At 47.5% G+C, this 16,676-nt stretch overlaps 1 protein-coding gene across 1 annotated transcript in view; it reads right to left on the bottom strand.

The window, feature by feature from the left end:
- Positions 1–16,676, bottom strand: part of LOC119382674 (F-box/WD repeat-containing protein 7) — a 41,943-nt gene that overhangs the window by 5,942 nt on the left and 19,325 nt on the right. The window contains exons 7-10 of the mRNA XM_037650471.2: positions 15,999–16,283; positions 12,835–13,130; positions 11,864–12,059; positions 8,716–8,956 (exon numbers count right to left, since the gene is read on the bottom strand). Of these exons, the coding sequence (XP_037506399.1) occupies positions 8,716–8,956; positions 11,864–12,059; positions 12,835–13,130; positions 15,999–16,283 (1,018 nt within the window). The remainder of the gene's footprint in view (positions 1–8,715; positions 8,957–11,863; positions 12,060–12,834; positions 13,131–15,998; positions 16,284–16,676) is intronic.

Below are 16,676 nucleotides of genomic sequence, written 5' to 3'. Positions count from 1 at the left end.
ATCGAACGGCACGGCGATCGCGAAATAGTTCGATATATCCAGAATTCGATATAAAAAATCACGTAAAAAATGCGTCAAGAACTTGTGGAAAACAACCAACGAACCAATCGTGGTGCAGTAAATACTCACTTGAAGATTCAAACAAAGTATCTATTGTGTTGGCTTAAAATACTGAAAAAGAGTAGCCTGCTTTTTGTTGGCAATGGCGTGTTTGACGACTGCGTCCTCAACATAGTCCAGGCGATCCACAAGTGAAAGGCCGGTGCCTTCAATCGCGCTGCAGTGGCGGCGCGCAAGGGCCAAAGCGGCTACGACCTCAGCTGATGTCGGGAGCGGGGCACCATCAGCGCTTGCGGGATCCACCTCGGCAGCGTCTTCATTCGGCTGCTCAGCGGTAGCTTCGGCGACGATCTCTACATCCGTTAGCTCCGCCGTTGTACCAGTGCTGTTGTCACCTCCAACGAAGTCTTCGATGCACATTGTTTGCGGCTCCGCACCAACAAAGCTCTCCAGCTTGCTCCACATTTTGGCGAGCTCGCTTTCTTCATCTGCGCATGCCAACTCAGCTTCCTCGGATTCTTCCACTGATGCTTCGTCAGTGCGTCCACCGAAGCCCGCATGCCGAAAGCAGTTGGCTATCGTCGACTGCTTGACGTTTTCCCACGACGCCTTGAGCATTTGGATGGCGCCCAAAAGATCGATCTTCAGATCTTGGCCCATCCGGAGTCTTACAAGCAAAATGTCGATCAGCCGACGCTTGTAGATAGACTTAAATGTGCGGATAATGCCCTGGTCCAACGGTTGGAGCTTCGAAGTGGTGTTGGGCGGCAGAAATACCACTTCGATGTTGCTCAGCTGGGCATCGGTGTGGTGTGCCGTGCAGTTACCGACGATAAGGCATACCTTCCGTCCCTGACGCACCAGGTCCGAATCCCACGCCTTCAGCCTGGATCGCTTCCAGTTTTGCTGCAAAAGTCAGGGTCGTCCGTTTCTTCGCGTCTGCAGCCATCGCTACACACACCACAACGCACGGCAGGCCTAACACACGAGCACAACAACGACCGATGCGACGGATGCCTGGCGATACTATCAAGGAGGAGCTGGTGCAACAAGTGCAGTGCGTCATTGCTGCAAGGCTGCGGCGTGCGTATGCCGCTACGTTCAAGTGGCGCACTCGGAGCCATCGATGTGTGCAGCAGTCGTAAGCGCCCACCACGCTACCGCTATTTTCGAGAGTTGCGGGAAAGCTCGCCGCCTGTCAACGGAGCGCGGGCGGTTTGGGGTGGCCGAGTTCGATATATCCATTATACGTCAAACTTCGTTCGAAATAAAAAATTAAAAATGCATGCGATTTCCCACGTGATATAGGAACCGTTCGATATAGGCAATAATTCGATATGTCCGTGTTCGATATATCGAGGTTTGACTGTATATGCACGCCGCTTACTGTGCAGTCCCCCAAGATGAAAGACTGGTTATTATGTGGTTGCCGGAAAACTTTTCTGACAAATACGGTGGCGCTTTTACGAAGGAGGAGAGGACGCGTAGTGAATGAACGAGGGGCGGAGGGAGGTGAAAGAAAAGAAAAAAGACTGCGGCAGCAGCACGCCGAGTAAGGGAGGAGGGCGGTTGCCTAGGCGACGGAGAAGCCTTTGTTTGCACCAGTGCCAGTGCAGTTCCAGCTGCTTCCCGGCTGCGCGCGCTCTGCATGGAACTTGCGATCGCGTCCACATCAAGTGTGCTTTAAGTTTACTGTCGGGAAAAGAGTCGTTGTAGAGTGCAATGTATATCACGCTTGCGACCTCGTGTGTAAATCGTTGGCTTCATGACGCGAGCTTTCGCCTTTGCTGCCAATACGCGGACTTACACAAGCTTAGCGGGCTTTTGTCGCGGCTGATCTCCTGGCTGCAAACCCGAACTTCTTATCATGTGCGCTGCTCTTGGGTCAGTGCTTGAAAGTGATCTTTTCAACGCCTGATTTCATGTTGTCTTGAACAAACTTCCCGCGACAACATGTCAGCCCGCAGGCTAGGCCTAATCAGTGTTGGCTGCCTTTTCGGTAGCGGTCACGGGCAATCAAAGTTGCGGTTTGGTACAGAATCAACTAAACTCTTTGCGTTGGCTGCACTTGAGAAGAAGGAAATCATACCGTTAATGAAAATGAGGGCATGGGTGGCATGTTTAAGACTCGAATGGTGATTCGCGATTTCATAGCAATGTCTTGGATCTTGGACACAGAGTGCGCGCCCATGAGATCGAACGATCAGTACCGTTCAATGCGTGAAATTTCGGTCATAATTCGACATAGTTTCTCTGTAATGCGCATAATCGTCGTGGCCTAAAACGGAGTCGGCGAGTTTTAGGGGTGAAGCTCCTTAAGACCTAGCCTTGTCCGCGTCCGTCACGGTACACGAAACTGAAGCTGAAAAAAAAAATATTTGTGAAAAAAATACAAGAAGGCACATCGAAAAATCGAAAAAAAAAAAAAACATCTGTGAAAAAAAAATACACGAGAGGGTGTACCGAAAACTGAACAAAAATCAAAACTGAAGAAAAAAAAACATCTGTGACAAGAAAAACAAAAAAAAAACAAAAAAAAACACAAGAGGACGCTGCAGAAAAAAATGCACGAGAGCACGCTGTGGTGCACACCCTCTCACCAATGGAGAACACGCTGCAAAAACTATTCAACGGAACCGTCGTCTTGACAGTATACCTGGTTCTCTCCCGAGGCAACGTAGAAAAGTACATCGATCTAGCAATGAGCGATTATGAAACAAAGTACAAGAACAACCCCTTTGTGCTAGTCGGTGACTTAACATTGACATCACCGACGACTGGCTTGTGCAGTATATGAAGTCTCGATACGCTCTACAATTCATTTTGTATGACTGTAAACAGCCAACAACCATCAGGGGAATGTGCATAGACCTTGTCTTTGCCAACGTCAGGTTAGATTCGATCGAAGAACCATTGGCTCTACTTTTCACGGATCATATAGCAGTGATAATGAAAGGAAAACGGAATCCAGAACTCAACACAACATACGAATTATGACCAATAAAATGTATATACTCTACACACGTGTTGTCACTCATTTACACGATGAAGAGTGGGCAATGTCACGGGAGATTCACGGTTACCGAACAATCCGAGCTTCGCCCCACTCTTCATCATTCACTTCGTGGATATGCGTGGATTTTTTTTGCGATGGCACTTTCTCTTGTTCGTTTTTTTTTTCCTGCGCTCATTTTGTTGGCAATGCAGGTCTTTGGACGTGAAGTTTTGAACATATGGAAATTTAAATGGCTGTAAGCACCTCACATCGCTTGCGTCGATTCTCGGACACGTGAGGCTGCATGCTTAATCTGAAATATTCGGTATTCTGAAATTCATAGTACTGAAAGTTTTTTACATTGGCTATATGGGCATTTTGGCGGGGATTTCAAAAAAGTTCGTTAATCTGAAAATTTCGTTAATCTGATGCTTGTAGTAACGAGATTTTACTGTATTCGTATTCGATTCGTATTCGAAAATTTTTATATTTGCACACCCCTACTTTAACAGGGTGTCTACCGAGTTGACTTTTCTAAATTCCCTGAGTTTTCCAGGTTTTCCCTGAGTGTTTTTGCTAGAATTCCCTGAGTGAAGCAGAACTTTGTTTTATGTCAAGATGGGTAGAGACCATATTGCTCGGTGATGTCACTCTCTAATACGCAAGTTAGAAAATTAAACCGACTTAATCCCATTTGAATAGTACATAGAACAGTTAAACCTCAATATAGCGAAGTTCGTAAAAGCGGCAACTCACTTCGTTATATCGAAACTTCGTTAAACTGAAATTTGACCTTTCATGCAAGGCATAGTTAGTGAAGGATTAATCTTAAACTGAAAATGGCACAAGAATGCTGGACTGATATGGCAACATGAAAAATCTTTTTTTATTTTTTGTGTGAAAAAAAAATCAATTTTGTTGAGCCTGAGGTGCAGCTTGAGGTGTTGAGCCTTCGATGCCTTGCCAAAGTGTCACATGTAAATACGAAACAAATGCGGGTTTAATGCACTGTGGAATTGCACTTGTTCTGCTTTGCTACCTTGTTTCCCAGCCGAACCATTTGCTCTCCACGAACGCAGAACATCGAAAACCATCCCACGATAGAAAAAAAGTCGCAGTTTCACCACGAGAGTAAAATAGTAAATCCGATAGCAACAAAGAGGAATTTTATATGAACATAAGCTAGCAGCTCGCTCCTTCAGGAAACGAGGCCGCTGCACTAAGAGAAGTGCCCTATCTATGGCTCAGGGGCGGATTCAAGTACCTAATGGGGGGGGGGGGGGTACAAAGGCTGAAGCCCCCGCTCAGCAGTGCATTTTGGTGGGTCACGCATATTTACAACTGCCCAGAGGGGATTATGGCGGTGCCTAAGAAGCCTTCGTTCTAAATGTGCATAGGGAAGCAGGAAAAGGTAGAGCGATGAGAGAGGTAGAGAGCAGGCACAAGATTCTCTTTACCCCTTTTGGGCAGTGGCAGGCGAAGCAACCTGAAAAAGGGGGCAAACTCAACAGGCAGCCTGACAAAGGAGGTGGACGACAAGCACTGAAGGGAGGGGGCAGGGGCTGGCATAAGGTGGGGGGTGGGGGGGTGGGGGGGGGGGGGCGATCGCCGCCACGCCCCCCCCCTCCCTTTGGATCCGCCACTGCTATGGCTTCAACGGAAGTTTTGCAATTAGAGCACAACACCTACAAAGGTATGAGCCATCTGCTGATCCCCACTAAAGATACCGCGGCGCACGCGACCACGCTCGCTGGTACAAAGTACGCACTTCCTGTCGAACTCACGCAGCCCCCCCCCCCCCCCTCCCCAACCCGCCGGCTCCTATCTCCATGTGCCCATCGCGCGAACGAGACGGTCGGCTCGTTTAATCTCTGCTTAAGCCCCGTTCGTCGGCAGCGCTCGCGCGCCTTCACTCGCGCATGGAGCATACGACGCGCGGGGTGATGTAATCGCGATTTGGACTTGATAAGGAAGATCATGGCGAAGGCAAAAAATTCGCGTCGGAGTGTCTATATAATTGCAATCGCAAAAAAAAGCAATATACCGTATTTACTCGATTCTAAGCACCCCCTTTTTTTCACGATCGCGATATTAAAAGTTAGGGGGGGTGCTTAGATTCGAAAAATCGAAAAATGACCGCACAGCCCCACCCCCTTTAGCGACAACATATCAACGAGGCTGACGCGAGAAATCGCATTTTAATTCAAAAACAATGAAAAGAAAAATAGGTTCACACAGTGAACACACCACTTGTGTATCATGTCAGTCACTATCACTGCCGCTCGAGTCCGTCGCACCGCTCGAGTCCGTCGCACCGCTCGAGTCCGTCGCACCATTCGACCCGTCACTCTCTGTGTCCCACAGCACATCGTCTTCGGTGCCGTCCAGGTTGTTCGTGATGCAACATTTCTTGAACGACTTCGCGACAACGTCGACTTTGATTCGCTTCCACGCGTCCGAAATCCATGTCGCCACGGTGGACGGGGACGCTTTCTGCAACTTTCCCGTCGGTGTTTTTTTTCGCTCGGGGTTCCGGACCCACTCTTCGTACTCCTGTCGAAGGTGGGCCTTGAACGGCTTGTTCACCGAAACGTCCAGGGGTTGCAGTACTGGTGTCATGCCTCCTGGAATCACGACCAAGTCACAGTTGCTCTTTTGCAGCTTGGTCTTCACATCCGGGGTGAGGTGGCCGCGAAAAGCATCTAAGACAAGCATGGACCGCGTACCTGAAGCTTCCCCAAGCAGTGCCCCGGGGCGCCGCTGCCACACAACCCGGATCCAATCTTCCATTAGCTCGGCTGTCATCCATCCTTTCTCCTGGACTCGGACGATGACATCCTTCGGAAAACACTCATTTTTGGGCATGTTTTTCCTCTTCAGAATAATGTAGGGCGGAAGCTTGCGGCCGTCAGCTGTAATGCACAGCATCACTGTGACACGCTGCTTCTCATACCCTGTAGTCTTCACCCTCACTTCCCGGGCTCCTACCTCATTAACGGTGCATGCTCTCGGCATATCGAAAAAAACGGGCGTCTCATCGGCGTTGCCGATCTGGCCGAAATCGTAGCTGTTTAATCTGCGGAGATCCAGCACGTGTTGCTGAAAAGCAACGAGTTTGTTATCAAAATCACTTGGCAGCTTTTGACATATCGTGGTCCGGCGTCTCAAAGAAAATCCATTCCTTCGCATCATGCGCTCCGCCCAGCCACGGCTAGCACGGAACACGGCGCGGGGAATCTCCATTCTCCTCGCGATCTCCATCGCCTTTGTCTGTAGGGCATCGGCAGTGACAGCGAAGCCCCTGCTTCTTTCGCTGCGAACAAACTCGCAGACTTCCTCTTCGAGTTCGGGGTGTCGGCCCTTGCGCGGTCCCGTGAATTTCTTGCGAGTCGCGGCGCCCTTGAGAATCTGGTCCCGCTGCTTCCTCCACCTGATGATACAGGCTCGGTCCACGCCAAATTCTGCAGCAGCACTGTGGTTGCCATTGTCCTCGGCAAACGCGATCGCAGCACGCTTAAACTTCAAGTTGTAGGATGCCCTCTTTGCACTCATTTTGACCGATGTCAGGGCTATCGAACAACTGACAAAGAAACGTAAGCACGCCACCCGCCACCGCGAAGCCAGTGCAACCTGTCCGGACTTGCGGATTGGATTGCTGCCGACTCTTGTGCCGCCATCTCTTGTGTGAACCTAGCAACATACGACATGGCGGCTTCCGAGATTAGCGACTAGAGGGCGCGCTTGGCGGCCCTGACTGCGCCGTGTTCGCAGAAAGGAAAAAAAAAAAATAAAAAAGAGGGGTGCTTAGATTCGCAAGCAAACTTTTTTCCAAAATATTTATAGTGAAAACAGGGGGGGTGCTTAGAATCGGGGGGTGCTTAGAATCGCGTAAATACGGTAGCTGAGGGCTCAGATCGCATGGAAGCACGGCAACAGCCTGAATTACGGCACCTCCGATTATGGTGGAAACGTTACTGTTTTCCAACATCGCGCGCCGAATCGAGCAAATGGGACCCGTGCTGGTGTCGCGAATTTTGGTCGCCGCTATGCCTTGGCTCTGAAAAGTTTTGTAATTCGGCTTTGTAGCAAACATCCACGTGGTGTGGCTTGTAATTGCGAGCTGCAGCCCCCAAAAATATCGGCCGACTGCCTAAAACTTGTTTCAGCAGTGCCCTGGTCGGGAAAAAAGAAAGAAAAAAGCTTTCACTTGCTGTGAATGGGCCCGTTAGTTACGCTAGCTCTCGCCTGGAAATTTATTCTATTCTTCACGGAGTCCTAAATATAGCATCTTTGAAGCTCGGGATCAGAGCGAGTGAGCTCTCCGATAACAGCCAACAAGCGTTGTCTTTTTAGGGGCGAAGCTCCTTAAGGCGGCACCCGTTCGTCCCTCGTAGTCGTAGTAGTGCGTAACCAGTCGTAACGCTAGTACCAGATCTTGACCTCCAAGGTGGTGCCGGTGGGAGATTTTTCCTGTGCGTTGTATAACAATAAAAAATTCGCAGCGTGCGCATTAACTAAAAGCCGAATTCTTCTGTCTCTCATTCCCCATTAGCAGCCATTGGCATGTTCCAGTAGGAAACGTTAGTAGAAGTAGAAGTGTAAGTGTTAGCTAAAAGCCGACTTCTGTCTCTCATTCCCATTAGCAGCCATTGTTTACCTCCAAGGTAGTGCCTGGTGAGATTTCTCCTGTGCGTGATTAAACAATAAAAATTTTGTTCAAAACGCCGTTGATTGATGAAATAAACCAACGAAAGACGGCAGATGTTTTCTAAAAGCAAAACGAAAGAACGCCAGATGTTTCTAAAGCAAAACGAAAAGACGCCAGCTGCTTAACGAAAGATGCCAGATGTTTTCTAAAGCAATGGTTTTCTAAACAATGAAAATTCACAGCGTACATGTAAAATTAAAGTGAGCTGCAAGTCGTCATAACTCATCGAACCTTTAGTATAAACGTGCCCGATCTCACGTCGGTGATGATGTACTGGGCAGAATTCACGGAAGATTCATGGTTTACCGATGAACCTCCGCAGCTTCGCCCACTCATCATCATTCACTCCGTGGATATGCTGTGATTTTTTCTTGCCGATCGGGATCGCTTGCCAGATACCAGCCTTATCGAAGACATCCGCTTCCTGAACGATCGCGATCGCTTGCAAGATAACTCAAGCTCGCTACTGCTACTGCTTCTACAGCTAATCATGCTTGTTACTTGACACGCGGCGATAACAAAAACACCATATCGGGCGCTAACGCACAGCACACGTGAGAAACTACACCGCGCAGTCACAGAACACCCTGACAACATTGCGCGATACGATGTGTCGTGGTTCATGGTTCCCGCATGCCACGCATTAGCCGGATTCTCTCCCACTTCACCGCTCCGAAGGCGATGACAGCATCGAGGTACGCCACTTCCCCGCAGCCGCACCAGCTGTTCGATTTGAAAAATGCGTTCACAAAATATCGAGCCCGCGCTACCGCGACTTTCGTTGCCTTTCAATAAAGTTACTGTGGATTTTCCCTGATGGGAGCACAGTTTCCCTGAGTTTTCCCTGAGAATTTCCAGACTACCCAAAATCCCTGAGAATTCCCGGTTTTCCCGGTCGGTAGACACCCTGTTTTAAACACAAGGCTTCCAAGTGCCAGAAGAGTCTACCCACCAGCGAGAGTTTGCAGGCACTGGCCGGTCACAATGTCCCAGACTTTGACCGTAGAGTCGGCGTTTCCTGAGACAAGAATGTTGTTTCGAAGCTCCATGCCAGATGTAAGCGACTGGTGACCCATGAGCTGGTGCCGGCAGGCACCCGTTTCTACATCCCACACCCGGATCGACGTGTCCAGGGAGCCACTGACTACGTGTACCCCATCAAACTGCAGTGAGTACACCCGGTTTGTGTGACCCTGCAAGTGCGGAAAAAAGTCGAAAGATTGAATAGCACATCGCTAAAAACAATACGTCAAATGTCTGCAATATCAATTGATACCCTTGGCAAAGCTTCAGGACTGGTCATTATCTTTTTTCTGTTTGGTTAGCGACCATTAAGGGGGGACGTGGCTTTTGGTACCAACTTTCTTATTTCTTCATGGATTTTGATGAAAATTGGCACACTTATTTGAAATGTTTTTTTAATGCTACTGTAAAAATTTCATGAATATATCTTTACAACTTTTTGATGTACAATATATTTCACCTTCTGCTCTTGTTCCGAGTCTGACTCGCTTAAAAAATGAGATAGGAAACTCGTTCAAAGTGCTATGCATTCTAAGATGTCTGATTGCGGGCATGACATTCTTAGATTTTTTTATTTGCAACAAAATTTTTTTTAGTTTTCATTTTTCATGAGGTGACTGTGCAACAGGCATCGAGGCTTTGTGCAACTCGTCAAATAGCTAATTATCAAAAGGCCATACTGAAAAAGCAAGAATGTCACGCCCTGAACTGTGCTTCAAGGAATAGAGAACAAAAAACTGAACTGAAATAGACCCAGCGGTCAGTGAGAAATCAGCGGAACAAGCGAAGCAGGAAGCAAGAAAAGTCGTTTTGAGAAAACGGCTTTTAAAGTTGTACCAAGGATATTACTTCATTAAAAGGCACTGGGGTAGTAATCTTTTGAGTCCTTCGTAATGTGCAGTATCTTGAGTGCCCTGTCTTTAGTTTGAGGTGTGTTGCTTCCCTAAAACACAAGAAGATTGTGACCTTTGGCGTGTTTTATAAGGTTGGACCTCCTGCACATGTGGCCTTTCATCTGTTGTGCCTTTGTTTTCTTTCTTTTTTCTTAAAATCCTTTTCTGATATACAAAGGACATGTAGCATGAATTTTAAACGAAGTTATGAAGTGGTGTAATAGACATGACAAAAAACAAGATATTGTAATGCAAGTAGGCCATGTACTATGATGATTTGCCAGCTTTCTTGTAATCGTGCTCTCATTAACATAATTAACAGTCTTAATTGCAATTGATCATTGAATTATTTTTATAGGATACTAAGAGCGGCTCTCATCATGACAACCTATCCCTTCCTCCTAAATAACAGGCCAAGACATTGGTGGAATACGAATTCCTTAGCAGTTTATTCAAGACGCGAACTGGGCAGATATGAATTCATCTCCCTGTTTCACTCGTCAAGCTAATTTGTAAACCTCGCCTGCGATGCGCTTCATCATTCACCCGGTTGCGGACATGGTTTTTTGCGAGGCCTTTATTTTTTCAGATGATTCATGAGCGCTTACGGCGATACCAAGCACGGCCCCAAGCGCGCCTAAATTGCATCACCAGTGCTTTATTTCACCTCTAAGTGCTCGGCCGCATTGTCTGGGAAGTCGGCACGCGATGTGCTGGGTGGCGGCATTCGGTGACGATGCGCAATATGCCTAGGTGCGGCGACGAAAAATATGCGCGCAACGTGTTTGGCCTCGCATTTCGGGACGCCGACGCGCGCCCGCTGCGCGATGAGCTTGGCCGTGGGGTCCGCTGCCGATGCGTAAAATGACCATCCGCTGTACCGAGGAGCCGACGGGGGGAAGCGCTTCGTTGCTTGTGAAGAAGCACACTGCCGCGAGTCCGCTAACGCGTCGTTCTTGCCCGCAAAGTTCGAGGTTCGTCTCGCGTGCCAGCGCCGTGAGCGGAGTTAGGCCTAGTGACGACTCCGAGCAGTAGACGCGCCGGCCGCGGTGTCCGATGTTTCAAAGTACGTAATGCGTGGTCGCGAGTACAAAGAGTCGTCCTGCGATCATCTTCGTCACGACGTCCGAAGTACGCATAAGCAGAACCTCCAACCACGGATCCGACGAGTCAACGCTAGAGTCGGTCCGAGACGCGCGTTTGCGATGTTCGCTACGAGTGCGGCGCGCCATCGTAATCCCACCGAGCTTCCGCTAGTAGCTCCAAACTAAAACCAGAGTCATTCAATGAATGACTCTGCTAAAACGCAGTTCTTGTTCAAAGTTATCGTCTAATCGTGAACACAGAGCGATTGCGAATACGCCACGAAGTAGCGCGACAGCCGTGAGCTCGAGACGCACGAGCTGCAGACGACTATTTCCCGGAGCGAGCATCGGACCAATGGCGAGGCGCGCTGGGGCAACATGGCGTACGCGGCCAATCGGAGGGCTCGAAACGACCTTCGAACATTTGCTTTTTGTGCGCTTGTTTTCGAAGGGAGGAGCCAGCTGCGGCGGGGAATTTGAAGATGGAGAAATGCGCTTTCCGATGAGCCCAAGATATCGGCGCCCGGTGGTGTCGTTGCGGAGCTATGATTTTTTGAAAATCAGTGTTTTTTTTGCGATTTCCCCGATAATTTTCGCCACCTTGGCAGGCGCAACAATTTTTTTTATAGCACTTCTACGCGGTTTTCGATGAAGGTATTTTGGAATCGGATACAAAAAGGGCTACAGAAACTGAAAATGTGATTTTCAAAAAATCGATTTTTTTTTGCCATTTTTCGCGATACGAAAGCCGCGTCCCCCTTAAATGGCACTGACACGCGCTTGATGATGCCCAATTTCGGAGGTCAAGGCAAGGATTCGTGCACACCTAGTAATGCCTCACTTTTGGCAAGTAGTAATGATAAGCGCTTTCTTTTCGGTTAACGGTATCAAAAAAGAAAGCCTTTGCAACTTTATCCCGACACATCTGCTATCGTTTCAAACGCAAAACCTTGCAAAGAGGCTGCCCTACACTTCAATAATGTGAAGCCAGGCATTTTTTATTCACTTGATCCGAAAATTAATTGCAGCAGGCCTCTAATGGCAAAGTCTGTTCCTATGAAGACGAAAGGCTGTGCATGTAGAAAGCGAGCACACCCACCTGCAATGTGTGAAGGCATTCCTCTCTTCGTGGGTCCCACACTTTGACCATGTAGTCGTACGCTCCACTGACCACCAGGCGCCCATTGTACTGAACACACCGGACGGCTGCAACGTGACCCACGAGCACGTGCAGGCACTCTCCGGTCTCGAGGTCCCAGACTCGCAACGTTGCGTCTCGAGACCCACTCACCACCCTGCAAGAACGAAAGGGAAAGCAACCTTGAATTGTACAACTAATGAGCAGAACACTGAGGAAGATTACTCCACTTTAGTAAAGGAAAACAAATAAAATGAATGATTTCTGACTTGGCTGCTTCGACCTTTGATTTCAAAAGTCGAAGCTGCAATTATAGCCCCTAGAGGAGTGCGACTTGTCACAAGCAGCGTATCAGGACTGGCCAATGCAACTTCTAACAAACACGCGATAGTTCTATTACTGAAGTCACTCTAAAATAGCTAACTTTAACATGGAAATCATTAAAGTCTAATTGCAAACACCCCTCTTGTTCTTCAGTGAAAAATCACGCTTAAACAAGGGATCACCCACCACTTTGTACTGACCAAAAAGTGCTCTGAAGATACCACATCGCTACAAGTGCCAAATTTTCAGCAGAGGATAAGGTTGAGCAGAGAACCACCGCAAAGAAATCATGTCTTGCACTCCTTCGTAGAATAAATAAATAAATAAATAAATAAATAAATAAATAAATAAATAAATAAATAAATAAATAAATAAATTCCATGAATCAAGGCTGCCAGCATACCTTTAGATGGATTCCCTCCCAAGAACCCAATCTACTTTGACGATCTTTGCACATTAATAATGTGTGTGAAAATGAAGGGTTTCATAGCATCTGCCAGCTAGAAAATGCACTCATAAATAAGCGATAAACGAACAACAAGGGCATAAATTGATTCCTTAACCTGCTCTACCTCTGTCACAGCGATTGAGAGATGGAAGGCACTCACTTGTTTCCATACAAGTGCATGCATCGCACTGTCGATGTGTGCCCGTAGAGAGTGTGCAGGCACATGCCCGTGTCAGCATTCCAGACACGGAGGGTGCGGTCGGTGGAGCCGCTCACTACTAAAGAGCCAGCCATTTGCGACGACCATACACCACCCGTGTGGCCAATGAGAGTGCGCAAGCAGCGCCCCGACGTTGCCGACCAAACCTTGAGGGTGTTGTCGTCCGAGCCACTCACAATACGGTTGCCCGAGAACTGTAGGCATGTGATGACGTGGTCCTCATGGCCACGCAGCACCTGCAAAACCAACAGTGACAGTGCGAAAATTGAGCAACATCCTGCAACTTATAAGATCATGTTGTTTAGCCCTTTCGGCCCTGGCGGTGTCAATTGACACCATCACCCAAGATTTCCCCTAGCACCTCGGAAATGAAACCGAAACTGCTCATTCTTGGGGGAATACTTCTTCAATGATGCCCACTGCGATTGACACCAAAATGGTGATATGCTTATGGAGCTGAGAGCCGCAAAGAAGAAGAAGCTTGACCGAAGTCATGGGTGACGCCGAGGCCTGTACGCTGAGGCGGCTAAGCGCAATTTTCGGGTCACTGTACCGAAGCTGTTTCAATGAGTATAACACTGAAAAATGAGACGTGGTTCACATTTGGTGTACTCTGGTGAACAGCAGGAAAAAAGATGTCATTTTTCTCATTTCACAGCCGCTGAGCCCTGATGACCTAATTTGATGTCATGTCTGTACATCCAATAATACTTGCGCTACTGGCTCAATTTTTTGTTTGCGGTCTTCTGAGCTCATAACTATTAGGAAAACAAGCACAAAAATAGTCTCCGACCAAAATAAAAAATTCAGGGCTGAAAGGGTTAGGCTGATTTTAACCAGAATGTAGGGGTGTGCGAATATTCGAAATTTCGAATATTTTTCGAATAGTGTTTGCTATTCGATTCGATTCGCACTGGAATTTTACTATTCGAACTATTCGAACTTCCCAAAAACAAGTACAGTCAATGTCCGATTGAAAGTGACCCCTTCAGATTTTCAATATGCTTCACCTCATCACGCCCCGATAATGCGGCAAAGCTGCCTTTCAAGCTCCGTCACGGTCGAACATTGCCAAGACACGGTCAACGTCCGATTGAAAGTGGTCCCTAAATTTTCAATATGCTTCAGCTCATCACACCCCGGTATTGCGGCAACGCTGCCTTTCAAGCTCTGTTACGGTCGAACTTAGCCAAGACGCAGTCAACATCAGATTGGAAGTTGTCCCTAGATTTTCAGTATGCTTCACCTTATCACACCCCCGTATTGCGGCAAAGCTGCCTTTCAAGCTGCGCTGCGGTCGCAAATGTACTAACTCAAGAAAACGCTGGTTCGAACATGGAGATGAAAGATGTGGCAGAGGTGGGGACTCAATTTATGCCGTTTTGAACCTGAAATTCGGGCAGGAAGTCCGAAAAATCGGAAGCCGAAGCTTTTTAGCAACCAAAATTTCAGATGTTCTCATATATCGACGTCTACAAGTCAGATTTGGAACTCCGGACTTGAAGGGAGCATACCCTTGTCCACCACATCAGTTGGGCTTCCACAGAAGTTGAAAGAGGAGGAGAGGCTGAGGAAATGGCATCTTTGCCTATCACGTGTAAAGTGTTGTCGGCAACGCTTTAGTTGCACCATATCATGTACATAAATACAATTCGGCCTCTACATTGCCTCATTCTTGATAAGACAACTATGAAACACCATCAACCAAGCGAAAAGAAACACTTTCATGTTGCTATATTATAAGAATATGCTTAGGAATCCTCTCTAACTTTTTTTCTGGAATTTCGCTTCGAAGTATTAGAAAAATATTCGAGAAATATTAGAAAAATATTCGATTCGATTCACACTCACACTTCAATATTCGACTTCGCTTTGCACCCAAAATTTTGCTATTCGCACAGCTCTACCAGAATGTCGAGGCAGGGGGGGGGGGCCTCAAGATAAACTATGCGTGGGCTCCTAACCGTGCTCCTAAAGCATGGCCCATTAAGCATGGCCCATTAAGCATTTTTGCATTCAGCACCGAAAAGGCTGCAGGGGCTGTCAATCGGACACACAATTCCTAGCTCAGTGATGACACAACACAGCCACTAAGCAAATGCGGTGGTGCCCGGCTTCTTTGCAACAATTACGGGAGTTAAGGGGGGGCACTGCGCCTGAAAACTTTTTTTTACAATTCTTTACCAATTTAAATCAAACTCGCTGAGTTTATGTATATTTGTGTGCTGATTTCAAATATGCAATTTGTTTCCTAGTACAATGTGTAGTTTTTGAATTCCATGTGCCATTTTGGGAGCCCCAGTTTGCCCAAACAGAGAGTTACAAAGTAATTAGGCACATTAGAATGACCTGGAATGAGTACAGAGTGCAAGAAAACAAGAATGGATGTTCTAAGCCCATTTGAACAAAAGTTGTGGCATGTTGAATATTCGTGGCTGAAATCCCAGCTTAGAGTAGACTAATTTGGAATGTTCATCGTGCCATAACTTTTGTTCAAATGGGTTTAGAACATCCATTCTTGTTTTCTTGCACTCTGTACTCATTGCAGGTCATTCTGATGTGCTTAATTACTTTGTAACTCTCTCAGTTTAGGCAAACTGGGGCTCCCAAAAAGCATATGAAACGTTTGATATTTTAAAAACTACATGTTATACTAGAAAAATAATTGCATATTTGAAATCTGCACACAAATATGCGTAAACTCCGCAAGTTTCATCTCAATCGACAAAGAATTTAAAAAAAATTTCAGGACCCATGTCCCCCCTTAAAACGAGCTTCAATTGCGGGGATGGATACCTTGTGCTTATCAGCCTCCAAGGCCCTTTTCATGGTGGGAATCTGTGGTTTTTCTGCCTCAAGTCTAGCTCTCAGTCCATATCTTGAAAGCCAGTCAATCACCCAATTATGCCAACCAACAGAGCAACATGTTGCAATAGCAGCACGACAGTGTGCAAACACCAAGTACGTATGCACCCGTTAATGGACGGTGCACACAGCATGCTTGGATTGAGAATAATGACAACATGTGCATTTAAAATTAAAATTGTGCAAGCCAACAGCAAGGTTGTTGGGAAACACCCATTGTTCCAGAGTGGCCGACCTACCTTGGGTTCTCGTATGGGCTTGCAGCGCCAGTTCATTTCAACGTAGTGGTGCCGCATGAATGCCAGCTTCCATGGTATAGGAGCTACGGAGCTTGGAGATGGCGGAGACACGGAGCAGGAAGATAGTCGTCGGCCAAGCACCTCCTGCACGTCATCTAGGCCGGCCTCTCTGCACTTCTCGCGCCACAGCAGGTTGTCCTCCGCCAGGATGCGCCAATAGTGGCATGTCTGCGCCGCACGCAGCAGGTCTCGAGGCTCCAGGAATGACAGCACATACAGTGCCAGCTGTAAACCAAGGGAAGGAAAACTCAACTCGTCAGGTGCATAGGCACAGCCACCTCCTTGATATATTGCCCCGCACCCTGATTTATTTATTTTGACGTATTCGGGTATCACCCACAAAACAACTATCAGCAGCAGTTGGTGCAGGCCGCGCCACAATGTTTGGGAAGCTTTGCGGTTGTTTCAGATCCTTCTGTTTAGGTTACGCACAGGATGCAAAGAGTCAAGATTATCTGGGAGCTTACACAAGCACCAGCAGTACTGGAAGGTTTGATCGCTGATGTATAAAAGGCGACGCGTGCCGTCAGCCGATTAAGAGCGGCTGACTACTGTGATTGCCGCTATCAGTGTACAGTGTGTATTGCTTGTACTTTGACTGTTCATTTCCTGGGCACA

Source organism: Rhipicephalus sanguineus, chromosome 2, assembly GCF_013339695.2.
Source record: "Rhipicephalus sanguineus isolate Rsan-2018 chromosome 2, BIME_Rsan_1.4, whole genome shotgun sequence".
NCBI classification, from domain to species: Eukaryota; Metazoa; Arthropoda; class Arachnida; order Ixodida; family Ixodidae; genus Rhipicephalus; species Rhipicephalus sanguineus.
This window is presented reverse-complemented; position numbering and strand designations above follow the sequence as displayed.